Source organism: Mastigoproctus giganteus, chromosome 12, assembly GCF_048544385.1.
Source record: "Mastigoproctus giganteus isolate SK-2022 chromosome 12, ASM4854438v1, whole genome shotgun sequence".
Classification (NCBI taxonomy): domain Eukaryota; kingdom Metazoa; phylum Arthropoda; class Arachnida; order Uropygi; family Thelyphonidae; genus Mastigoproctus; species Mastigoproctus giganteus.
The window spans coordinates 160,426,543-160,448,500 of NC_143586.1; the positions used below are offsets into that span (position 1 = coordinate 160,426,543).

The 21,958-nt window shown below is 38.4% G+C and overlaps 1 protein-coding gene across 1 annotated transcript in view; it reads left to right on the plus strand.

The window, feature by feature from the left end:
- The first annotated feature begins 5,113 nt into the window (after nucleotides 1–5,113).
- The window catches only part of alpha-PheRS (phenylalanine--tRNA ligase alpha subunit), a 117,169-nt gene continuing 100,324 nt past the window's right edge, over nucleotides 5,114–21,958 (plus strand). Inside the window, exon 1 of the mRNA XM_090386902.1 lies at nucleotides 5,114–5,294. Within this exon, the coding sequence (XP_090243028.1) occupies nucleotides 5,148–5,294 (147 nt within the window). The 5' untranslated portion in view covers nucleotides 5,114–5,147. The remainder of the gene's footprint in view (nucleotides 5,295–21,958) is intronic.

The following is a 21,958-nucleotide window of genomic DNA, read 5'->3' on the forward strand; positions in this document are numbered from 1 at the left end:
TATCCTTCCACCTAGTTGCAGGTCTTCCTCTGCACCTCTTCCCCTCGGTTTTTCCTTCCATTATATTCTTCAACAGAAAGTTTTCCCTTCTTACTATATGACCAAAAAACTTGAGTTTTCTTTTGTTGATGCTAGGAAGAAGAATTTTACGCCTGCCAATTTTATTCAATACCCACTCATTTGTTCTTTGATCCAAGAAAGAAATACGCAGTATTCTCCTGCATTTCAAATGCCTCAATTTTCTCCTCGCCAACTCTTTTCAGATTCCATCCTTCACATCCATAAGTGGCAACTGGAAAAATTAAGAAGAAGAACTCTTTATTGCATACAAAATGCACATGCGTACACAATACCCTTCACGGCTACAAGCCAGGGGTTGATTCTCAGTTTCGTCTTAGGGGGCAGATCATGATCTCTCCATAATTTTAGCAGATCAGCGACAAACGTTTTAGCAGTTGCCTGTCGTCTCTTTACATCGTTTGAGTAGTCATTATTTTTATTTTTTTCTTGACCCTAAGTAATCAAATTCATCAACTTCTTCGATATCTTGCCCATTAACCTTCACTTTACTGGAACCGACATTATCACCAATCATCATAATTTTAGTTTTACACACATTCAGAAACAATCCTTTTTTCTTACTTGCTTCACATATTCTCCTCAGAGTTTCTTTAAGATGATTCTTAGAATTACAAATTAGCACAGTATCATCTGCATAACGAAGGTGTTTATCCTCAGTCCTCCAATTTTGATGCCAGTCTCTAAATCTTCCAAAGCTTCACGCATGGTATCTTCGGCATAAAGATTAAAAGGTGAGGTGACAAATACAGCCCTGCCTGACACCGTTACCTATTGTGAAAAAATCCGTGTTTCCCATGTTCGTTCTCACAGTTCCTTCCTGTTCCTGGTACAGTAGCTTAATCAGCTGAATTATATAGATTGGGAAACCCATAATAGTCATCGTTTCTCATGTTGGACACAATCAAATGCTTTTGCATAATCTATAAAACAAAAAAACGACTGGAACATTGAATTCTTTGCATTTTTCAATAATCAGTCGTAGACTTAAGATCTGATCTTTAGTTCCTCTACCCCTTCTGAAACCTGATTGCTCTTCTGGCTTTTCTTCTTCAAGTTTTCTGGAGATTTTCTTTAATATGATTTTAAGAAGAATCTTGGTAGCATGAGAAATTAGGCTAATAGTCCTGTAATTTGAGCAAATTTTCAGATCTCCTTTTTTTTTTTTGGTAAGAGGATGAAAATTGATTTCTTCAAATCTGATGGCCACTGTCCCATTTCCCAAATTTTAACAATCATTTTATGAAAAACTCGGCGCCGTTCACACCTGTAGCTATAATCAATTCCGCTGGGATTGACTCACAAAGGTAATTACACGAGTAATTACTTTTGTGAATTTGGGATACATTTGCACATCTCCAGTCCCGGGGCCTCCCCTGAGTCCGAGAATACTCTCATAATTATGGCTAAGAGTTTGATTACTTCCTTTGCCGCCTCCTTTAATATAACTGGATAGCTCCTATCCACCCAGGTGCCTTCCTTATGATTTACTTCAGCAATCATAAGGAAGCTTCTGGCCTCCACTTCAGTACAGAATTCCTCATGTATGAATGTAGATGCAAAGTACTCATTCAGTTTGTCAGCTATCTGAGCAGGATCATTAACAGTCGAACCATCGATATCAAGTGGACCAACCTGATTCATCCCCTTCCTTCTAGAGTTGATAGTAGTAAAGAAGTCTTTGGTGTTTTTCTTTACATCCTTTGGTAAAGATTTCTCCCAATCTACCTTTGCTTGCCAAACTTCCTTTGTGACTTGATTATAGACTAGCTTATATCTAACATAGGCTTATGTGTCGCCTGATAAATTATATGCATTCCATGCATTTTTCTTCTCTGCCAAGAGTCTCATTAATTTATTTGATATCCATTTACGCCTAAACCTTGGACAGTGTTTCTTAGTTGGTGTGAAAAGAGTAGTAGTTGTTCCCAAGATTAATTCTTTGAATGCTTCCCATTTAGAATTTGCTGTTGGTAGCGTCATCAGTTGGTCCCGCTGTGTAAAATTTAAAAACTGTCTGAGACCACCGTAGTCACCTTTATGAAAGCAAAAATCCTTCCCTTTACCCCTGATCGTAATTAGATCTTTAAATAAATCCCACATCTGTACAGTGTTATCACTGTCACCTAGTAGTTCTTTTATGTGATGATTTACGGAGACAAAGGTAAATCTTCCATTAAATTATACATAAAATGAAGCCAACCTTTATTACGGAATAATGCAGTTGTTCCTTTTAGGCTGTTCAATGGATAAAACTCACTTCGGGAATCACAACAAATGGAATATCAAGCACTACTATTTGAGTAAATATTTGATAATCATAGACTCAACATTTAATTCCCAGTACTGTTTCCCATTTCTTGATTAATCAGTTTTGGACCACCTGTACTGCAGTTATCATTACCCAGTGGTTTTATGAAAGAAAACAACTACTGCATCAGAACTGGAAAGTTATAATAATTTAGAAATTTTCCATAGCACAGAAACAAATACCACTTGCCTGTTATCTCCTGTGAAATCAAAAAATTCTGTTCTGGTTAATGCATTTCTTTGGCAAGTTTTAGAAGTACGTCTGCTGACAAAGCGTCAAGTCTCTTAGAAGCTCTCAGCTTTATTTGCTCCAGGCCATCAATTCGAATCCTAAGCGATTCAATCACGTCCTACATTATGTCGAGTGTTGAATTCATTTCGTTGCTCTATTAATATCATGCACAAAAGACTTAATATTTTCTTACATACGATGCACTGTGCATCAGGAGCATCTTTATTTCCAACACATGTACAGTCGAAATTCAAATAACTGTCATTATACTTTCGTTTTGATCTTTTATTAGTTAGTTCCTGTTTTTTCACTTCGGATTTTTTGGGGAAAAAAGGCTGCAATTGTTCATTCTCACTTTGAAGTGTGACAATATTGTGTTCGTTTTCATCGACCACAGTTGCAGTACTAGAAATACTTTGCTTCTCGTTTAAAAGTTCCTTTTTTCAACCACAAATCCATGGTCACATATTTTAATAATAACGCTGTATTTCGAAATACTAATAATTATCAAAAAAAAAAAATTATACAAAGAAGTGAGTTTAGTTATGATATCGGATCGCTTCCTCCTCACTTCAACCTGTGTACTCCAGGCTAAATCGCATACGAATGGCATACTAGATCACCACATTGCTATTCTTTTTGTATGTGTCATTATGGCTACGCATACTTCTCTATGCAAAACCCACCAAAATAAAGTGTTCCGCGGTCTATTTGATTATTAGTCTGTCCCAGTATATTAATAACCGAAAAAAAATTATGTTAAATGTTATAATGATATAAAAGTGCAAAATTTGCAAAATATGCAAAATTTCTTTCTTTTTTTCATTATTAATTACGATTTTTCGCGGAACACATTTTGAGAAACGATGAGATAGAGAAAGCTAGACGTACATGCGAAGAATGCAAGCAAAAAGCCAGAACGTATAATAGTCTCACTGTTAGTAATCCCACCATTAGTGACACAGCATCGTTTTTCATGTAATGGCAGTTGTTGTTATTGAGTTTTAGGAGTATCGGCGACTGAGGCATAATGCTCCGTGTATATTGTCTGTAAATTGTGTCTGTTCTCAGCTCGATTTTCTGTTTTGCTGGACGAAAAAATCATGCTACCCTCGACTGAGACCGACTAACTCACCCACGTTGTGAAAAACCCCATAAAAGTTCTTTCCATCGTCAATGGAATTCCAACTCAAGTTTTTTTCACCCGGTGTGGGGAGGACGGCGATCCTACCAACTGGGCTACCCACGTGGGCTATGTTATGGCAAAGTATTCTAGGTGAATCTATAATCTGTTTTAAATAAAATTTAAAATCAGAAAATATTTGAAGTATAAATTCAGATGAATGCTGGTTAATTACTAAAATTTCACATTAATCTAAAATTACAAAAATTATCACAGCATATGCACTGAACATGCTCTAAATTATTTTCTTGTTAATTTTGTGGAAATTGATTCTCGTAAATTCTCTCAGAGCTGAGATTGAGCGTTTGATGATCTCTTCTGTTTGGTTATAATGTTCACTTCTTGTATATGTCTCTCTTACATCTACTAAAGTTTTGCTTTCGTGCATCAGAGATTTTATTTTGACATTTTTAGTTATTTTCCATACAAAATTTAAAACCTGGGTATGGGTAGTGCTACTGATTTTAAATAAATTGCAATATATTTCCCAATTGGAGCAATGCTTTTTTATTTAGTTAGATTTTATTTAGTTTTTTTAGTTTTTATTTTATTTATTAAATTTTATTTAGTTTGCCACTGTTATTTAGTAAATAACAGTGGCAAACTACCTTTCTAATAATGTTATTATTATACTCCAGGGCCCCACATCTGGTGAGTATGGGCTTGGCACACCCAGGATCCTGAGCTGGATATCATTCTTCTCTTTCTTGGTGATTCCCTTCTACTTCTCTCTCTCTCTCTCTCTCTCTCTCTCTCTCTCTCACACACACACACACATGGTAATTCAGAATTTTTTTTTTTTTTTTTTTTTTTGCCTGGTGCAGCATAAGCCTCAGGCTTCCTTGCACCATAAGCTAATAATAATTAGCCATATAGTGCAATGAAGCCTGTGGCTTATGCTGCACCAGCCAAAAAAATTCTGAATTACCCTGAGAGAGAGAGAGCCAGAAGTATAAAGAAATCACCAAGAAAGAGAAGAATGATGATATCCAGCTCAGGACCCTGGGTGTACCAGGCATATACTCACCAAATGAGAGCCCCTGGGGTTAAATATGAGATCGATTCACTTCGTAACAAATCCAGTTTGCTCAAAGCTGTGTACAGAAAGAGGCTATGTCTAACGTGTACAATGACTAATTTTTTGTTATTGGTTAATCAACATTATTAGAAACGTGTTAATCAGCATTTTCTCCAAAACAAAAAAAATTTGCTTTTATGTGAATGATTTTTAAGATTCATTATATATATATTAATGAACTGCAGCTTGCCTGCCATCTGGCAGCGAGTATCTTAAAAAAATATATAGTAAATAGAGGAAAGCATGGTTTAAGTGATTTTGTACATATGGCTGAGATATCTAGTGATTGTATTTTAAACTTTTTGAATGAAAATGGTGACTGTTCCGTTGATACCATTTATCTTTCAAAACATTTTAACCAAGAGCACCAAAAAATCGTCGGAATCATTAAGAGCTTGCAAGCTCTTGGGGACGTAAGTCGTTTAGTTGATAGAGCCAATTTTTTATGTATGGACATTATTTTTTAAAACATTTGCTGTATGACATTAGGTAGTGTACTTGCATCATTACTACATAATCGAATTTTTTAGACAAACAGAAATTTGTACATGGTATCATTACTTTAACATTTTACATAGTTGGATGATTTCTGCCCTAAAAATTATTACTCTAAATTTTGTTACATTAAAATGTTTTTAAAAATATGTTTCATGCCTTTGCTTCTGCTATCAGAACAGGAGACCTTTACGAAATTTGAAAGTTAGAAGTTTTTTTTTTTTTTTTTTGTAACTTTTACGTCTTTTGTTTTTAAATCAAGCACACGCCTTCAGTTGCCCACGCAAATCAGGAAACATGGGCCGGGCCGTGCCGTACCGTGAAATTTTCCGGATTTTGGGTGGTCACTGTCCTACTAATGAAAAATAATAATAAATAAGCAAATAAAATTAAAGCAGGAAAATATTTGCATTTTGCAACATTGTACATAGTACTGTTGAAGTGCACCGTTTTTACCAGAGGAGGGTAACCTACCCACCTGGAAAAGTATATTAAATATTGAACAGAATTCAAAATATATGAAATTATGTATATTATATTTTGAAGGTGGCCTGTGATTGCCAGTTCCTCTTCCTGTAACATCCAAGAAAATCTGGCTGGCCATTCTATGCGGGCTATACTCTTCCTGTTTAGATTTCCCAAGATGAGCTTCAGAGAGCTCATCTTGGGAAACCTAAACTGCAGTTGTCAGACATTAAAAGAAAGACCAGGCCACTTGTTCCAGAAAGGGGGAAAAGAACAAAGTAGTTTTACACAGTTTGCCAAAGTTCCAATGTTGAGCATCTAGATATGGCCTGTGTATGCCTTTTGAAAGGTTACTGTTTCCTTTTTCCAATTGCAGATCAGTGGTCTGTGTAACTTTTGAAAGTGGTTCATAGGACTACTTTCCTATGAACCACTTTCAAAAGTTAGCAGTGAAATAACAATAAAACACAGCTTTTTTGTGATAGACAAAATCCTATTAACTGTGTAATTTCAACACAAGCAGTGAACAAATATAACTGTATCAAGTCAATAAACAAAAACCAAGCATTGCTGCAAATAGGAGAGTTTAATCAGTATGCTGATATTGAGTATTTGTTAATTTAATGTGCCTTTACTTTTACAGTACTTGTTTATCGACCACTTAAGAATGACCACCTAAGCATTACAGCATATCACTTGGGTGCCTTCTTGAACACTTGTATGTATAATGTTACATTATCATGATGCTGTTTGACTCTTATATGCATCAGCAGTAACAAGCATGTGAAGTGCATTTTTTTTTTTTCATTATTTTATGAAGTAGTAACAGATTTAAATAATTCAAACCACCACCCCCCCTGCATTGCCCAGTTGCTGGATGGGAAGAATTGCTGAATTGTATTGAAAAAAATAGTAATATATTTTCATGTGTGCTTCTTTGGCAAATGGCTGATTCTTAGATAGTTTTCCAAAAACGCCAGAAAATGGATGGTGGCAGATTTTGAAGGTTCATTGGTAACGCCAACCAGGCTAGCCAGGTGGGTAAAGTGCCTGCCTGGCAACCTTAAGGTTGCGGGTTCAAATCTCGCCTGGGTCTTGGATCAGAGAACAAAAATGCAAAAACTTTGGGAGGTACATTATGGCCACAGAAGCCAATGTGCCAACAACTAACAAAAAAAAAAATAAAATTCATTGGTAACTAAGTAATATAAGTTAGAAAAGCCTTTAAAGTAAGATTTTTGTTTAGTTAGTTCACAGCCAATCCTTGTTTAGAACCCCTGCACCATGTTGAAAACAATCCTAAATGAAAAATTAATAGGGAAAAAAATGGAAAAAAATTTATTGAGGCAAAACATTCAGAATTGATTCTTGGAGTTTTACTCTTCACATATTAAGGATTAAACAGAGATTCAGTCAATGTTGAGGTTTCAATTTATCCGTAGAGTTAGCACAACATAGGCAGGAACTTTTCTCTATTGAACTGTTGGATTACCAGCTGCATCGATTTGAGAAGGGTAGTCCAGTATTTACAAATACAAAACCCATGTCCATCTTGTGGGTCAAGCAGGGCAGTGAAGATCTTGCTTACAGCTTTTTATTAATTGTTATATTGTCAGTTAATCTGATCAAATTAAAATTCAGTCAGCTCTACATTCTGATACCATGACAACAAAACTTTAGTTTGATGAAGAATGTTTGGCTAAGTGAAGGAAGTAGACTGGCTCTTAATAGATTGGAAGCTGAACACAGTTTTGATTTTACTTTTATACACTTCAGGAAATATTTTGACATGCTTGATAAGGTGTGGGGGAACTACAGAAAAAAATCAAATTTAAGGGCAAATATACAAATGAAAAACAGGAAAAATTAAACAGGCTGTAGTCAAGAATTGTATTATAATGTTATAAGAATTCCTTTTAATGTTATAAGAATTCCTTTTAATGTTAATAGGGGATAAACAGGGCTGACATTAGCTTTTATGGCATCTGAGGCAAAACCTTGTAAACGTGCCTAATTCATATCATATCATAACATGTGTATATATATACAGGGTGATTCACTACCAGTGCGACAAACTTGCAGGAGATGTAGGGGGCACAAAGATGAATCGGAATCACATAGCATTGCAGGGTCCGAAATGCCTTCGTCATGCGGTAGAAGACGTTGAACGGGAGGTCGTGTGAACAGCGATCCCGCTGGAAGTCAGCATTTGCAAACCAGTTCCCGAGGCAGTAGGATGGACGAGTATTCAAACGTTGAACTGGCCGACATGCACCTCGCATATGGAGCTGCAGACTGTAATGGGCGCGCCGCTCTGCGCTTATTATTATTTTTTTTTTTTGGTAGTTATTGGCGCATCGGCTTCTGTGGCCATAATGCACCTCCCAAGGTTTTTGCAGTACTTTGATCCAAGCCTGAGGCGGGATTCAAACCTGCGACTTTTGGGTTGCCAGGTAGGCACTTTGCCCACCCGGCTAGCCTGGTTGGCTCTGCGCTTGTACCAGGAACGTTTCCCGCACAGGCGTGCTCCACATCATGCGATTTTCGCACGTGTGCACAGAAGGTTACGTGAGACTGGTTGTTTCACGAGAAGTACCATGAATCAAGAGCGAATGACGAGGACACCAGACAATGAGGAGAATGTCCTACGTCTTGCAGAAGGCAATCAGAGTACGAGTACTCGAGCGATAGGCCAATGATTGAGTATTTCCAAATCCACTGTATGGAGGATACTGTCAACAAACCAAATGAGTTCATACCATCTGCAGCGCGTCCAATCATTGGAGCCTGCAGATTATCCACAACGGAGGACTTTTGCTACTTGGTTTCTTCAACAGAAACGGTTCGCAAATGCTGACTTCCAGCGGGATCGCTGTTCACGCCACCTCCCGTTCAATGTCCTCTACCGCATGATGAAGGCATTTCGGACCCTGCAATGCTATGTGATTCTGATTCGTCTTTGTGCCCCCTACACCTCCTGCAAGTTTGTTGCACTGGTAGTGAATCACCCTGTATATATATATGTGCAGTAGTGCATATAGCAGTGCCTGTGGCAAGTGCCTCACTTATACACCCTAGCGCTGTCCTTTGGGGACAAATGATGCAAGGAAGCAACTTCTCACATCATCTGTACCTCCCCTCTAATAGTTTGTCTAATACTTCCTTAAATTTATTCAAACTATCCACTTCCATAATGCCAGATGGAAGTTTGTGTCTGAAAGCAGTTTTTCAAAGCGACGGCAACTATCATCATTTTTCAATTTAAATTTGTTCCCTTATGTTTCTTGACGATTGAGTAAGGATCCCATCAGTATTTAGTTTATTTAATCCATTTAAATGCTGAAATGCTTGAATCAGTTCTCTTCGGCACCAAGCTGTAGAATTGAAGTCTCTCTCCCTCTCCCTCTCTCTCTCTCTCTCTCTCTCTCTCTCTCTCTCTCTCTCTCTCTCTCTCCCTCCCCCCCCCCAACAGATCCATCCAGAATTGTATGTGGTACTCAAGACATGGTCTAGCCATTGCTCTATAAGTGGGATAATCACATAATAGTAATGGAGGCATGTGATGCAAGAAAGCAAGCATATGAGTTTATGTAGCATCAGCCAAGTTTGCAGATGATACAAAGGTTGGCAGGGTTGTTAACGGCAGTATGCTACTCCAACTGGATCTAGATAAGTTGGGAAAATGGGCTGAGAAGTGGCAACTGAAGTTTAACATTGACAAATGCAAAGTACTGCATATGGATAACAATGACCCAAGAAAAACGTACCAACTGTGTGTTACTACACTCAGGGAAGGGGAAAGTGAAAAAGACCTGGGGGTAATTGTGCAGTCAATTATGAAGTCGTTGAGTAGGGCAGATGGGCTGCCAGGGCAGGTCATGGAGCCTTGTCAATGATATATAGGAATTTTACTAACAGGGACAGGGAGATGATTATCCTGTTATACAAAGCAATGGTCAGACCACACCTAGAGCTGTGTACAGGTCTGGAGGCTTCATTTTAGGAAGGATGTAGAGTTGCTAGAATGAGTAGAAAGAAGGGCAACAGGATTGGTGAGGGGAACAAAGGGATGCTCTTACCAAGAAAGGCTTAAATTCTGCAGATTGTGGCACCTGGGGAGTAGGCACCTGTGAAGTGATCTGATTGAGGTGTATAAGGCCTTGATTGGGTTGAGCAAGCTGAATGCTGATGGTATTCTTCGTCTTGCTCCGACTAAGAATCTGAGGGGGCACAGTTTCAAATTGAGGAAAGATAGTTGTAGAATAGATGTGCGGAAATTTACCTTTAATCAGCGTGTAGTTGATTGGTGGAACAGGCTTCCATCTTTTGTTGTGGAAGCTAATAGCCTAAATAAATTTAAGGCTGAGCTGGACAGGCATTTGGAACGAATGGAGGGGTGAAATGGGAGGGGTTTTTTTTTTTTTTTTTTTGTCTGATGCTGCATAAGCTTGCTTTCTTGCATCATATGCCTCTACTAATATGCAACAGAGTCAAAAGCTTTCCTGAAATCCAAGTATATGATATCAAAATTATTTTTTGCATCCAGTTCCTTTGTAACCACATCATTGTATCCAATCAAATTTGTCAGACAAGACTTTCCCTTAACAAACCCATGCTGTCTGAATTATTACTGCAGTCTTGTCTAGATGATCCTGCAATGCATTTTTAATCAGTGGCTCCATTATTTTTCCCGGAACAGAAGTTAAACTAACTGGTCTATAATTACTCATGTCACCCTTAGATCCCCCTTTGAGAATTGGGGATAAATTTGCACATCTCCAGTCCATGGAGACTTCCCCTGAGTCCAAGGATGCTCTCATAATTATGGCTAAGGGTTTGCTTACTTCCTTTGCCACCTCCTTTAATATAACTGGGTAGATCCCATCCACCCCAGATGCCTTTCTTATGTTTAACTTGAACATTTCCTCCTCCACTTTGCTCTCAGTTACATTTTCTGCTTGATTGTCCCTTATATAGGTGGAACAGGACCAGGGTATCAAACCCATACTCACATCTGGTGAGTATGGGCTTGGCACATCCAGGGTCCTGTCAAATCATAGTTTTGCTGCATAAGAAAGGAGATAAATCAGAAATTGGAAATTATAGACCAATTAGCTTGTTATCCCACATCTACAAGTTGTTCACAAGGGTCATTACTAACAGATTAGAAAGAATACTTGATGAGAATCAACCGAAAGAGCAAGCTGGCTTTAAGACAGGATTCTCAACTATGGATCACCTTCACGTAATATCACAGTGGAGAAAGCAAATGAATATAAAACACCATTATGCCTGGAATTTGTGGATTAATAAAAGGCATTTGACTCTATACAGCAATGTTTCAGGCACTGGAAAGACAAGGCATAGATACTCCATATATTATGATTTTGAAGAAAATATATGAGAATATTTGCACATCTCCAGTCCATGGGGACTTCCCCTGAGTCCAAGGATGCTCTCATAATTATGGCTAAGGATTTGTTTACTTCCTTTGCCACAGATAGTAGTAAATTTAAAATTGAGAAAGGAGACAATATCGACAAGGAGACAATATCTCCGAAGTTGTTTACTGCTGCCCTTGAGGAAGCTTTTGGAAAATTAGACTGGTCGCAGAAAGGAATCAATGTGAATGGAGAGTACCTAAACCATTTATGATTTGCAGATTACATTGTGGTCATAAGCCACGATCCCAAAGAATTAGAGGAAAACCTTAATCAGTTATGCAGAGTTAGTAAGGATTTTAGACTAAAGATGAATATGGCTAAAACAAAAGTAATGATGAACAAGTATGCCACAGAAAGGGATATAATGATTGAAGGAGCAGTAATTGAAAAGGTGGAGTCATATACTTATCTGGGACAAGTTATTAGCTGTAACAATGATAAATGGCTGGAAGTCAAGAGAAGAATAAATTTTGGATGGATAGCATTCAGGAAATATAGTCACATACTGAAGAGCAATATCCCAGTTTGTCTGAAACATAAAATAATGAACCAATGTATACTCCCCACCATGATTTATGGAAGTAAAACTTGAGCACTCACCAAAAGAATGGAAGAGAAGCTGAGAACTACACAGCGAAGAATGGAACAAATTATATTGGGAATCAGACTGTTAGATCAGAAGAGAAACACATGGATTAGGCAACAAACTCAAGTAAAGTACATTCGTATCAAAACTAAAGAACTAAAATGGTCTTGAGCAGGACACATAGCTCGAAGACATGATGACAGATGGACTAAGAAAATAACAGAATGGTACCCAACAGGAGCTAGAATAAAACCTGGAAGACAACAATGGATATGGATAGATGAAATTCATGAGTTTGTGGGTAGTAAATGGATGGCCATTGTACAAAACAGAAGGAACTGGAAAGTTGTTTGGGAGGCCTTCATCCTGCAGTGGATTGAAAATGGCTGATGATGATGATGCAGAATGGATGTGCAGAAGATTTCCTTTAGCCAACAGATGATTGGTTGCTGGAATATACTTCTGTCTGATCTTGTGCAAGTGGATAGCTTGATAAATTCAAGGAACAACTAATTGGAGGGGATGAATAGGTGAAATGGGAAAGTTTTTTTTTTTTTTTTTTGCTGATGCTGTATAAACTTGTAAGGATTTTAGTCTTATCTGTATTATATCTATGCCAAATCACCAATTCTAAAAGCTCTACTAATATTAATATCCTATGTTATGGACTACATGATAAAGTTAAATTATTAAAACATGTAAGTAGTGCTATAAATTATAAGTTATAATTCTCTGCTGATGTTGATTATGCTGCCACAATGGCGCTTCCATAGCCAGGTGGGCAGGAGCAGCAGTGCATAGTACACGCTTCTTGATTAGACCGGGGTTCGAGCTCGTGACAACCAAATACGGAGGATGCGGAAAGGTCAAGGAATGATCACCGCATATCCCAGAGCAATATGGCCTTAGTTGCTAATGCTCCTAAAAACCAAAAAACCAACCAACCAACCAAGCTGCCACAAGTCACATTGAAACTTCCAGTATCTGCTATATCAATACAAAAAGCAATGGCACCAGAATTCGAACACTCCTATTAATACAATACGGCAGAAGTTGACTGTGGTGTTTTTTGACCAAGCAAAGAATAAATACACCAAATTAATCAGAAAAATCACAAAAAAATATTACACTATTAAATTTATATCAAAAGTTAGAGAAAAAATAATTTCAATCAATAAATAAAATTCCACTTAGCCGGCTTGTGAAACACATGTGGATCCCATAGCCCCCTCGGCAGAACTCTACAATTCAAACATGCATAAAACTTGCCCACTGCCAGTATTCAAGTCTGAGAGCTGTTCTGTGATTTATTTGCTTTATTTGATCTGTCATGGTAGAACAAGGTTTGGGGCTCATTTTCCCTTGGATCGCTAGCCACATCAAGGTTAGGTGAAATGATTTGACTGATGCTACAGTGAAATCAGTAATTTCCACAAATCTTTACCTGCTTCTCCCCTATGCTGACTACAGGAAATTATATGTAAAAAGGTATTCTAGTGGTACGATTCATGGAATGGACAAACTGGAGTAAATTATTTCATATTAAGCCTGAAGTCAAAACGAGGAAGTCAAGTATATGCAGAAAGCATAAAGAGGAGTTGATATTGCATGACTCTGAATACTTACCCTACACATTTTTTCTTATGTGTAGTGCATACTGTGACACAATTTTAACTGCTAGGCATGTCTTTGTTAGATATCAGAATTTTATTTTTTCCAGCATTAATGTTTTAGAACTTTTAACTACAGTGAGCCCTTATGCAATCATTCAGATTTTCTGACTGATTGCATAAGAAATGCGCATTATAGCCTTAGTTGCTGATGCGCCAATAAAACCCAAGCATAAGAAATTGACAGTGCATTAGATATTATTCTGCATTATAAAACTTTGCAAATATATTATTTTGATTTTTAAAATTTGTAATGTATACAAATATCTGTATATATTTGTAATATATAGAGATATTGATCCAAAAGTTCAGGACTGAACCAATATTTGGGAAATTATGAAACTTATTCACTATGCAGATGAATCTTCATCATTAAAATATTCTCATAGAGAATATTTTAAAGATATTCTTTAAAGATAAAGTATATATACAATGCTTCCAAGCACAACTGCAACTTTTGAAAGCATTGTTGATAGACTTAGCATTAGTAGAGCATATGATGCAAGAAAGCAAGCTTATACACTGAATGGACAGAAATCATGGGATACCTACCTAGCAACAGGTAAGCCCACCTTTTGCTGGATAAGGGTAGTCACATGGCAAGGCATTGAGTCCACTAGTTCACAAAAGTATTCCACAGGTATTTCAATCCATCCATGCTTGCTGCACTGCTGTCCATAATTCCATCGCATTCCTGGGTGGAGGATCCAAAACTCAAACAGGTCTTTCCACAGCATCCCAAAGATGTTCCACAGGGTTCATGTCCGTTGAACAGGGAGGCCATTCCGTACTGTTAAAATCTGCGGAATGCTCTTCGAACCGTGATCTAGTCACCATGGCTCTGTTGAGAGGCGCATTGTCCTGCTGGAAGAGTCCATTGCCCTGTGGGTGCACAATGACCACAAAGGGATGCAGATGGTCTGCAAGGATGGGCACGTAACCTGGACCATTCAGAGATGCATCTAGACATATCAGAGGTTCCAATGTGTGCCAGTTGAACATGCCCTAGACCATTACCGACCTTCCACCCTCCTGAATAGTTCCTTTTTGACACGATGGGTTCATAGCTTCTTGCAGTTTCCATCAGATATGCACCCTCCAGTCCACTTGGAATAACAGGAAATGGGACTCATCGGACCAGGAGACCTGTCTCCAATCATCCATGGTCCAGTGCCAATGGGACTCTGGTGGGGCGACAACTCACATAACCTATTGCAGCTAATGGCCTTGATGGTCTTGGTGGAGATGTTTCTGACTCCTCCCTCGTTGAAGTTGGCGGTAATTTGTGCTACAGACATTGACGGCCACATTCATTCACCACCTTTCTGAGCCCACAGCGCCATCCACGATGAGATGTTATTCCGGAAATGACATATTCGTGATACACTCTTAATACTGTCGAATGGGGATAGGGCAATTTCTGTACCACCTCCAGAATAGAGTGACCCATGCGTCGGGCTCCCACTATCATCCCTCTTTCAAAGTCAGTTAACCGACGAGGTTTATCTATACTGACATTGAATTACCGTTTACATGGATACAGTGATGCAGTGTACCTATATATCTGCCAAGTGGTGGGTTCATCCACTAGAGAGGGGTGACAACATTGTGTTGCCCAGGAACCAGGTATCCCATGAATTCTGTCCTTTCAGTGTACATCAGCCAAGGGGGGGGGAACCTTCCCATTTCCTCCATCCATTCACTCCAAATGTTTGTCTAGTTCTGTCTTGAATTTATTTAACTATCAACTTCCAACAACAGATGGAAGTTTGTTCCAGCAATCAACTACCCGCTGGCTAAAGGCAAATTTCCACACATCTATTCTACAACTGTCTTTCCTTAGTTTGAATTTATGCCTCCTCAGGTTTGTAATCTGATCAAGAGAAAGAATCCCATCAGCATTGAGCCTGCTCAAACCATTCAAGGCCTTATACACCTCAATCAGATCACCTCACAGGTGCTTAGTCTCCAGAAGCTGAAATTTGCGGAACTTCAGCCTTTGTTCATAAGAGTACCCTTTTGTTCCCCTCACCAATCTTGTTGCCCTTATCTGTACTCATTCTAGCAACTCTACATCCTTCCTAAAATGAGGCTTCCAGACCTGTACGCAGTACTCAAGGTGTGTCCTGACCATCGCCTTATACAAAGGTATAATCACCTCCTTATCCCTGCTCGCAAAATTCCTGTATATCATTGACAAGACCGCAAACACCTTCCACATACCTATCCATACGTTTTTTTACCATTGATCTTTCTATCTGCTCCCCTTCTCTCCTCTCCTCCCTTCAGTTACTTGGAAAGAGGATGAGAACCCGTACAGAAGCAACCACTTCCCCGTGATAAACTGATTACATAATAGGAAATGATGTCTTCATTTATGCTATCCCAGTGGAAGATTGATCAGGCTGACTAGGAATGCCTTTCGCCATCTGGCAAATTTTGACATTACTACAGTCAGTCAGGAGCCTATCAGTGATGCAGTCATATACATTACAGAAAGTATCATCCATGCATCTGCAATTGTAATTCCAAAAACATCTTTACACTATTTTCCAAACCACAGTAGAATTAAAAATGCACATCGGGAAAAAAAAGGCACAGAACAAAGCCTGGGGTATATTTCAATGGTATCCCACCACAGTTAATTTCATAGTCTTTAAACACACATGCATTATATCCAACATCAGAGCTAAAAGGAATCTTGTATCCACTTTACTTCTGTTACTCAGACAGCCAGTTGGAAGGTAGACTGGGGCAAAATCCAGAAAGTTGAGGGAAAATACACAGTACATCCCTCATTTGTCCAGGAATATAATGGATGCACTGTTGCAGATTTAACTGCAATACCCAATGCTCGTGGGAAAACATTTTCTAACGTAACCGGAGTAACATCATGTTACAATTAATTTCACAAACCTGAGAAATAGGTCTTTAATTTTACATAAAAGGGTATTTGCCCATATGATTTTCCATTAATACATGAGCTGAAAACAGCTCTCATCCTTATGAAAGCAAGTACCGTTGGTCCAGATGACATCCATTATGAAATGATTAAACACTTTTCACCGAAATCCATGGACCACCTGCTCTTCTGTAGAACAGAATCTTCCTTGAAGAGCAATTTCCAAATATCTAGCTCAAGGTAACTATTCTTTCTTTTGGAAAGCCATGAAAGGATCCTAAATTTCCAAAAAATGAACCATCCTGTTTGCTATGACTAGCTGTTTGTGCAAAATATTGGAGAGAATGGACAGTGCTCGTCTTTTATGGTATTTAGAATCAAATGACCTTCTCCCTGCATTCAATGCAGCTTCTGAAGGAACAAGTACACTTTGGCCTACTTAATTGGTATGGAAATATCTATTCAAGATGCTTTCCTAAAAAGAAAAACACCTGGTACCCATTTTCTTTGGCATGGGAAAAGTAGTATTATTATTATTAGCCATATGGTGCAAGAAAGCCTAAGGCTTACACTGCGCCAGCGAAAAAAAATTTCTGAATTACCCAGAAGAAGGGAATCGCCAAGAAAGAGAAGAATATGACACAACTTGAAGATTTGGTATTTTAAAAGATTTTTTTTGCAACCTCAGTCTAAGAAGTCACCTTCCCATTTTTATTAAAAACTTTTTTATCCTGTCATTTTTTTTTTTCAAATTCAAGTAGGATCCATCCTCTCTCAGTCCTTTTTCAGAAGGAGGGAGTACCGCAAGCATCTGTTTTAATTGTTAAAGTAAACTCTATTACCAAACAACTTCCAGCTGTAAATAGTGCACTTATGTCAGTGATTTCAGCATATTTTCCCAGTCATACAACATGAGGGTTAGCAAGAGATGTCTGCAACAAGCTTAATCACCTTAACTCCTGGGCAATGGTTTTGAATTCTCACCATAGAAGACCATGCATTTTTGCTTGAAGTGTAAGCTTATCCCCAAACCTGAATTAAAACTAAGACAAAGCATTATTCTGTAGTACTGGAGATGAAATTCTTGGGACTCATTTGACAAAAAAGTTTACATTTCTCCAACATATTTGTTATCTGTGCTCAATGTGCATGAGAGGGCTGAACATTTTTTGTTCTCTCTCTCTCTCTCTCTCTCTCTCTCTCTCTCTCTCTCTCTCTCTCTTTCTTCTGCTTCTTAGAGGGCAGACTGTGCACTTTTCTGTATTTATATCATGCACTTGTGTGATCAAAATTAGTTTATGGGATATAAAATCAGATATATGCATCTGCCAGTAAAAATTTCCAAATTTTTGGAAATTTTTACCATCATTTTAATTAATTAACATATTAAATTGTGTTTGACAAATAGTTTAATAGTCATATTCGTTAGCTTATTTTTAAATTTAGTAGTGATTTTTGTAAGTTATGATTTATTATTCATACTGCTATTATATCGGTGTTTTGGCTCGAATATCATAGCACTTAACTAGTGCACTGGAATCGTATGGTTTAAATTGCAATAAATAAGCAGCTCAAAGGTTCTAATTATTTGTTAGGCATATTTCTTTTGTTTTTAGCTAAGAAATTTTACTTTTTAGTAAGGATATAACTAATTTAAAACTATGATTGTAGCAAGAAAGCAAGCTTATATAATATCAGCCAAAAAAAAAAAAAAAACCCTTCCTGTTTCACCCATCCATTTGCTCCAAAAGTTTGTCTAATTCAGCCTTGAATATATTTAAGCTATCAACTTCCACAACAACAGATGGAAGCTTGTTCCAGAAATCAACCACCCGCTGTCTAAAGGCAAATTTCTGCATAACTATTCAACAACTGTCTTTCCTCAATTTGAATTTATGCCCCCTCAGGTGCAAAATCTGAGCAAGAGGAAGAATCCCATCATCATTGAGCTTGCTCAAACCATTCAAGGCCTTATACACCTCAATCAGATCACCTTGCAGGTGCCTGGTCTCCAGACGCTGCAATTTGCCGAACTTAAGCCTATCATGGTAACAGCAACACTTATATCTTGAACTTGATAGCATAAGGTATAACATAAAACTTGACAGCATAATACATATCACTGCATTTAGAAATTTCTTAGCTTAGTGTAGTATTGTCAATTAATCAATTAAATTGACTAATTTTATTAATTTTCATTGTTAATCAACTAAATTGTATTTAAATGGAAATCATGCCCCCGACTAGAGCAGCAAAGCAACAGGCTCAAAGTAGCAGAAGTTCTATGGCTCAGGGGAGAACCAAAGGGGATGATTCTCCTATGAATCACGGCCTAACAAAATATGCAACTTGTGCAATATTTGCAGACATTTTTGGAACAGGACATGCTACAACCAAGGAGGAAGTCTGTCTGTCTGTCTGTGGAGCAGAGAGTGTGAAGAAATTTTGCGCCAGCTCAGTGTTCTGATGGAATGTTTATGAGAGTTTGAAGAGTATGATAGATGCCCTCAAAGGAATTAAAATGGTGGATCCATCAATTTATCAAATCAATGCCAGAACTCACACTTGTGCATCAGCCAACACAGTGGCAGTCTCCAAGGCAGAATGCACTGGACCCACAGGAAGTAGTTATTGTCAGTGACTATTGCAAGGAAATTTGCTTTGCACAAGGATAAGTGGAATAGGACAAGGATATATCTGTGAAGAGTATCACAACAATATCACTTTTTGTGCCCTTAAAAAGGGGCACAAAAGGTGATATTGTTGTCTCATTGGCACTAATGATATTAAGAGTAGGATATCTGAGATCTTACTTAACAAATATAGCGCAATGTTGAGGAAAAGTTGAGTTAGATTTGAATATGACAGTGTCTGCAATTTTGCCCAGACACAATGGGGAGGGGGGAGTACATGTTGAGAGCCTTATCAATCAATTTGCCCCTGGAAGGGAATGTGCAAGAGACCTCCCCTGAGTCCAAGGATGCTCTCATAATTATGGCTAAGGGTTTGCTTAGTTGCTTTGCCTCCTTTAATATAACTGGATAGATCCCATCCATCCCAGGTGCCTTTCTTATGTTTAACTTCAACAATTTCTCCTCCACTTTGTTCTCAGTTATTTCAAAATCATTAAGCACCCTGCTACAATTTGATAACTTTCTGCCATTTTCAACCCCTTAATAACTCCTCATGTGTGAATGTAGGTGCAGAATACTCATTCAGTTTGTTTGCTCTCTGAGCAGGATCATCAACAGTCGAACCATCGATATCGAGTGTACCAATCAGATTCATCCCCTTCCTTTTAAAATTTATATAAGTAAAGAAATCCTAGCTGTTTTTCTTAGCATCCTTTGCCAAAGATTTCTCGTACGTGCCTTCACCTGCCTAACCTCCTTTGTGACCTGATTACAGACTAGCTTATATCTGCCATAGGCTTCTGAGTCGCTTGATAATTTATATGCATCCCATGCATTTTTCTTCTCTGTCACGAGTCTCATTAGTTCATTTGATAACCATTTAGGCCTGAACCTTGAACAGTATTTCTTAATAGATATGAAACTTTTAGTAGCTTCCACGATTAATTCCTTGAATGCTTCCCACTTAGAATTTACCATTGGTAACATTGTCAGTTGATTTCACTGTACAGAAAAAATCTGTCTGAGACCACTGTACTCACCTTTATGGAAGCAAAAACCCTTTCCTTTACCCCTGATTGTAATTATATCTTTAAGTAAATCCCACATCAGTACACTGTGATCACTGCTACCTAGTGGTTCCTATATCTGCAAATTCTTAATACACGAATGATCACTGCTGATAACCAGATCAAGAGTATTACCCTCTCAGGTTACCTCTTGAAATGCTGCTGCAGAAAACAATCATCCAATAAATCCACAAAAGTCTTACTAATGTGTGAGTGACCAATCCACAAGTTCCAGTCAATATCTGGGAAGTTAACACTGCCCCATTATAAGACATTCTGATTTACTAGCCCACTCTATTTCTCTGTACAATTGTTCATTGTACTCATTCGAGTCATTAGGCCTATAACACACTCCTACTCTTATTTTTGCTTTCGCAGTGCTTATGTCACGCCAAACTGACTCAACAGTGCACTGTTCATCTATATCAACTGGATGCACTTCTTTTGATTTTTATGTTTTTCTTAATTAACAGCATGACACCTCCTCCCTTCCTATCCTGGCTATCCTTTCTGTACACATTGTAGTCCCCAAATTCCAATTCTGCATTCCTAATATCAGTGTGACACCACATCTCTGATATCCCAACAATATCCGCCTTTGATGTCTTGACCAACACTTCAAATTCATCGAATTTATTTACTATACTTCTAGCATTGGTGTACATGCAAGCATACATGCACCTATTCCTAGTTACCCTGACACATCCCATATACCCATGTGTTTCACGATGACTGCCATCAGTCCCTGAAACGCCCAGCACCCGAATAAGTAGGGATGTGGTGTTCAGGTCGCTACTTATTCTAATAGAAGTTGTGCAAGAATCATGTTCACCTCTGCCTGCCGCTACTTTTAACCTTTTAGTCTGTGAATCCCCCCCCCAAGCTAGCAGTTTTCCGACCCACCTAACACTGCCTCGATAGCATCAGAAATATTCTTGCATCCTTTCTATTTAAGTGTATCCCCTTCCCTGTAGAAGCAGTCTCTCCTGTTAACAAGCACAGACCACACTGAAAAAAATTCTACCCCTTGTGTCTTGCATATTCCCTCCAGGGCTGAATTGATTGACAAGGCTCATCATGTACTCCCTCCTATCGTGTCTGGGCAGAATAGCAGACACTTTCAAATTTAACCCTAACTCATGACTTGTAAATCTTAGATCTCCTACTCTTAATGTCATTGGTGCCAATGACACCAATATCACCTTTTGTGCCCTTAAAAGATGATATATGCTTTACAATGTCATCAACTTTTGCCCCCTGGCAGACATACCCTGGTCCTGTTCCATCTGTCCTTTTTACACAATATGTTCTCCGTCTCCCTGACAATAGAGTCACCAACTATAACTAGTTCCTTTGGGACCAGCGCATTCTGCCTTGGAGATTGCCACTGTATTGCCTGATTCCCAGGAGTGAGCTCTGGTGTTGAGTTGGGCAGCTGAGAGCTTGACGGGCCCCTCATATTAATTTCTTCGAGGGCATCTACCCTACACCTCAAGCTCTCGTAGAACGCTGAGTTGATGCCTAATTTCTAGACACACTCTGCACCTGGCACACACACACACACATAGACATCCTCCTTGGCTAGATCATGTTCTGTTCCAGAGAGTTCGGCAAACATTTCACAAGTTGCACATTTTTTTTAGGCTGTGATGCGTTGGAGAATCGCTCCCCTCAGTTCTCCCCTGAGTCACAGCACTCCTTCCACTTTGTGCCCGTTGCTTTACTGCTCTAGTCTGGGGCATGATATTTTAAATTAATAAGATCAATAAATTTAATAAACTAATTGTCAATACTACACTATCTAATAGAATCCTA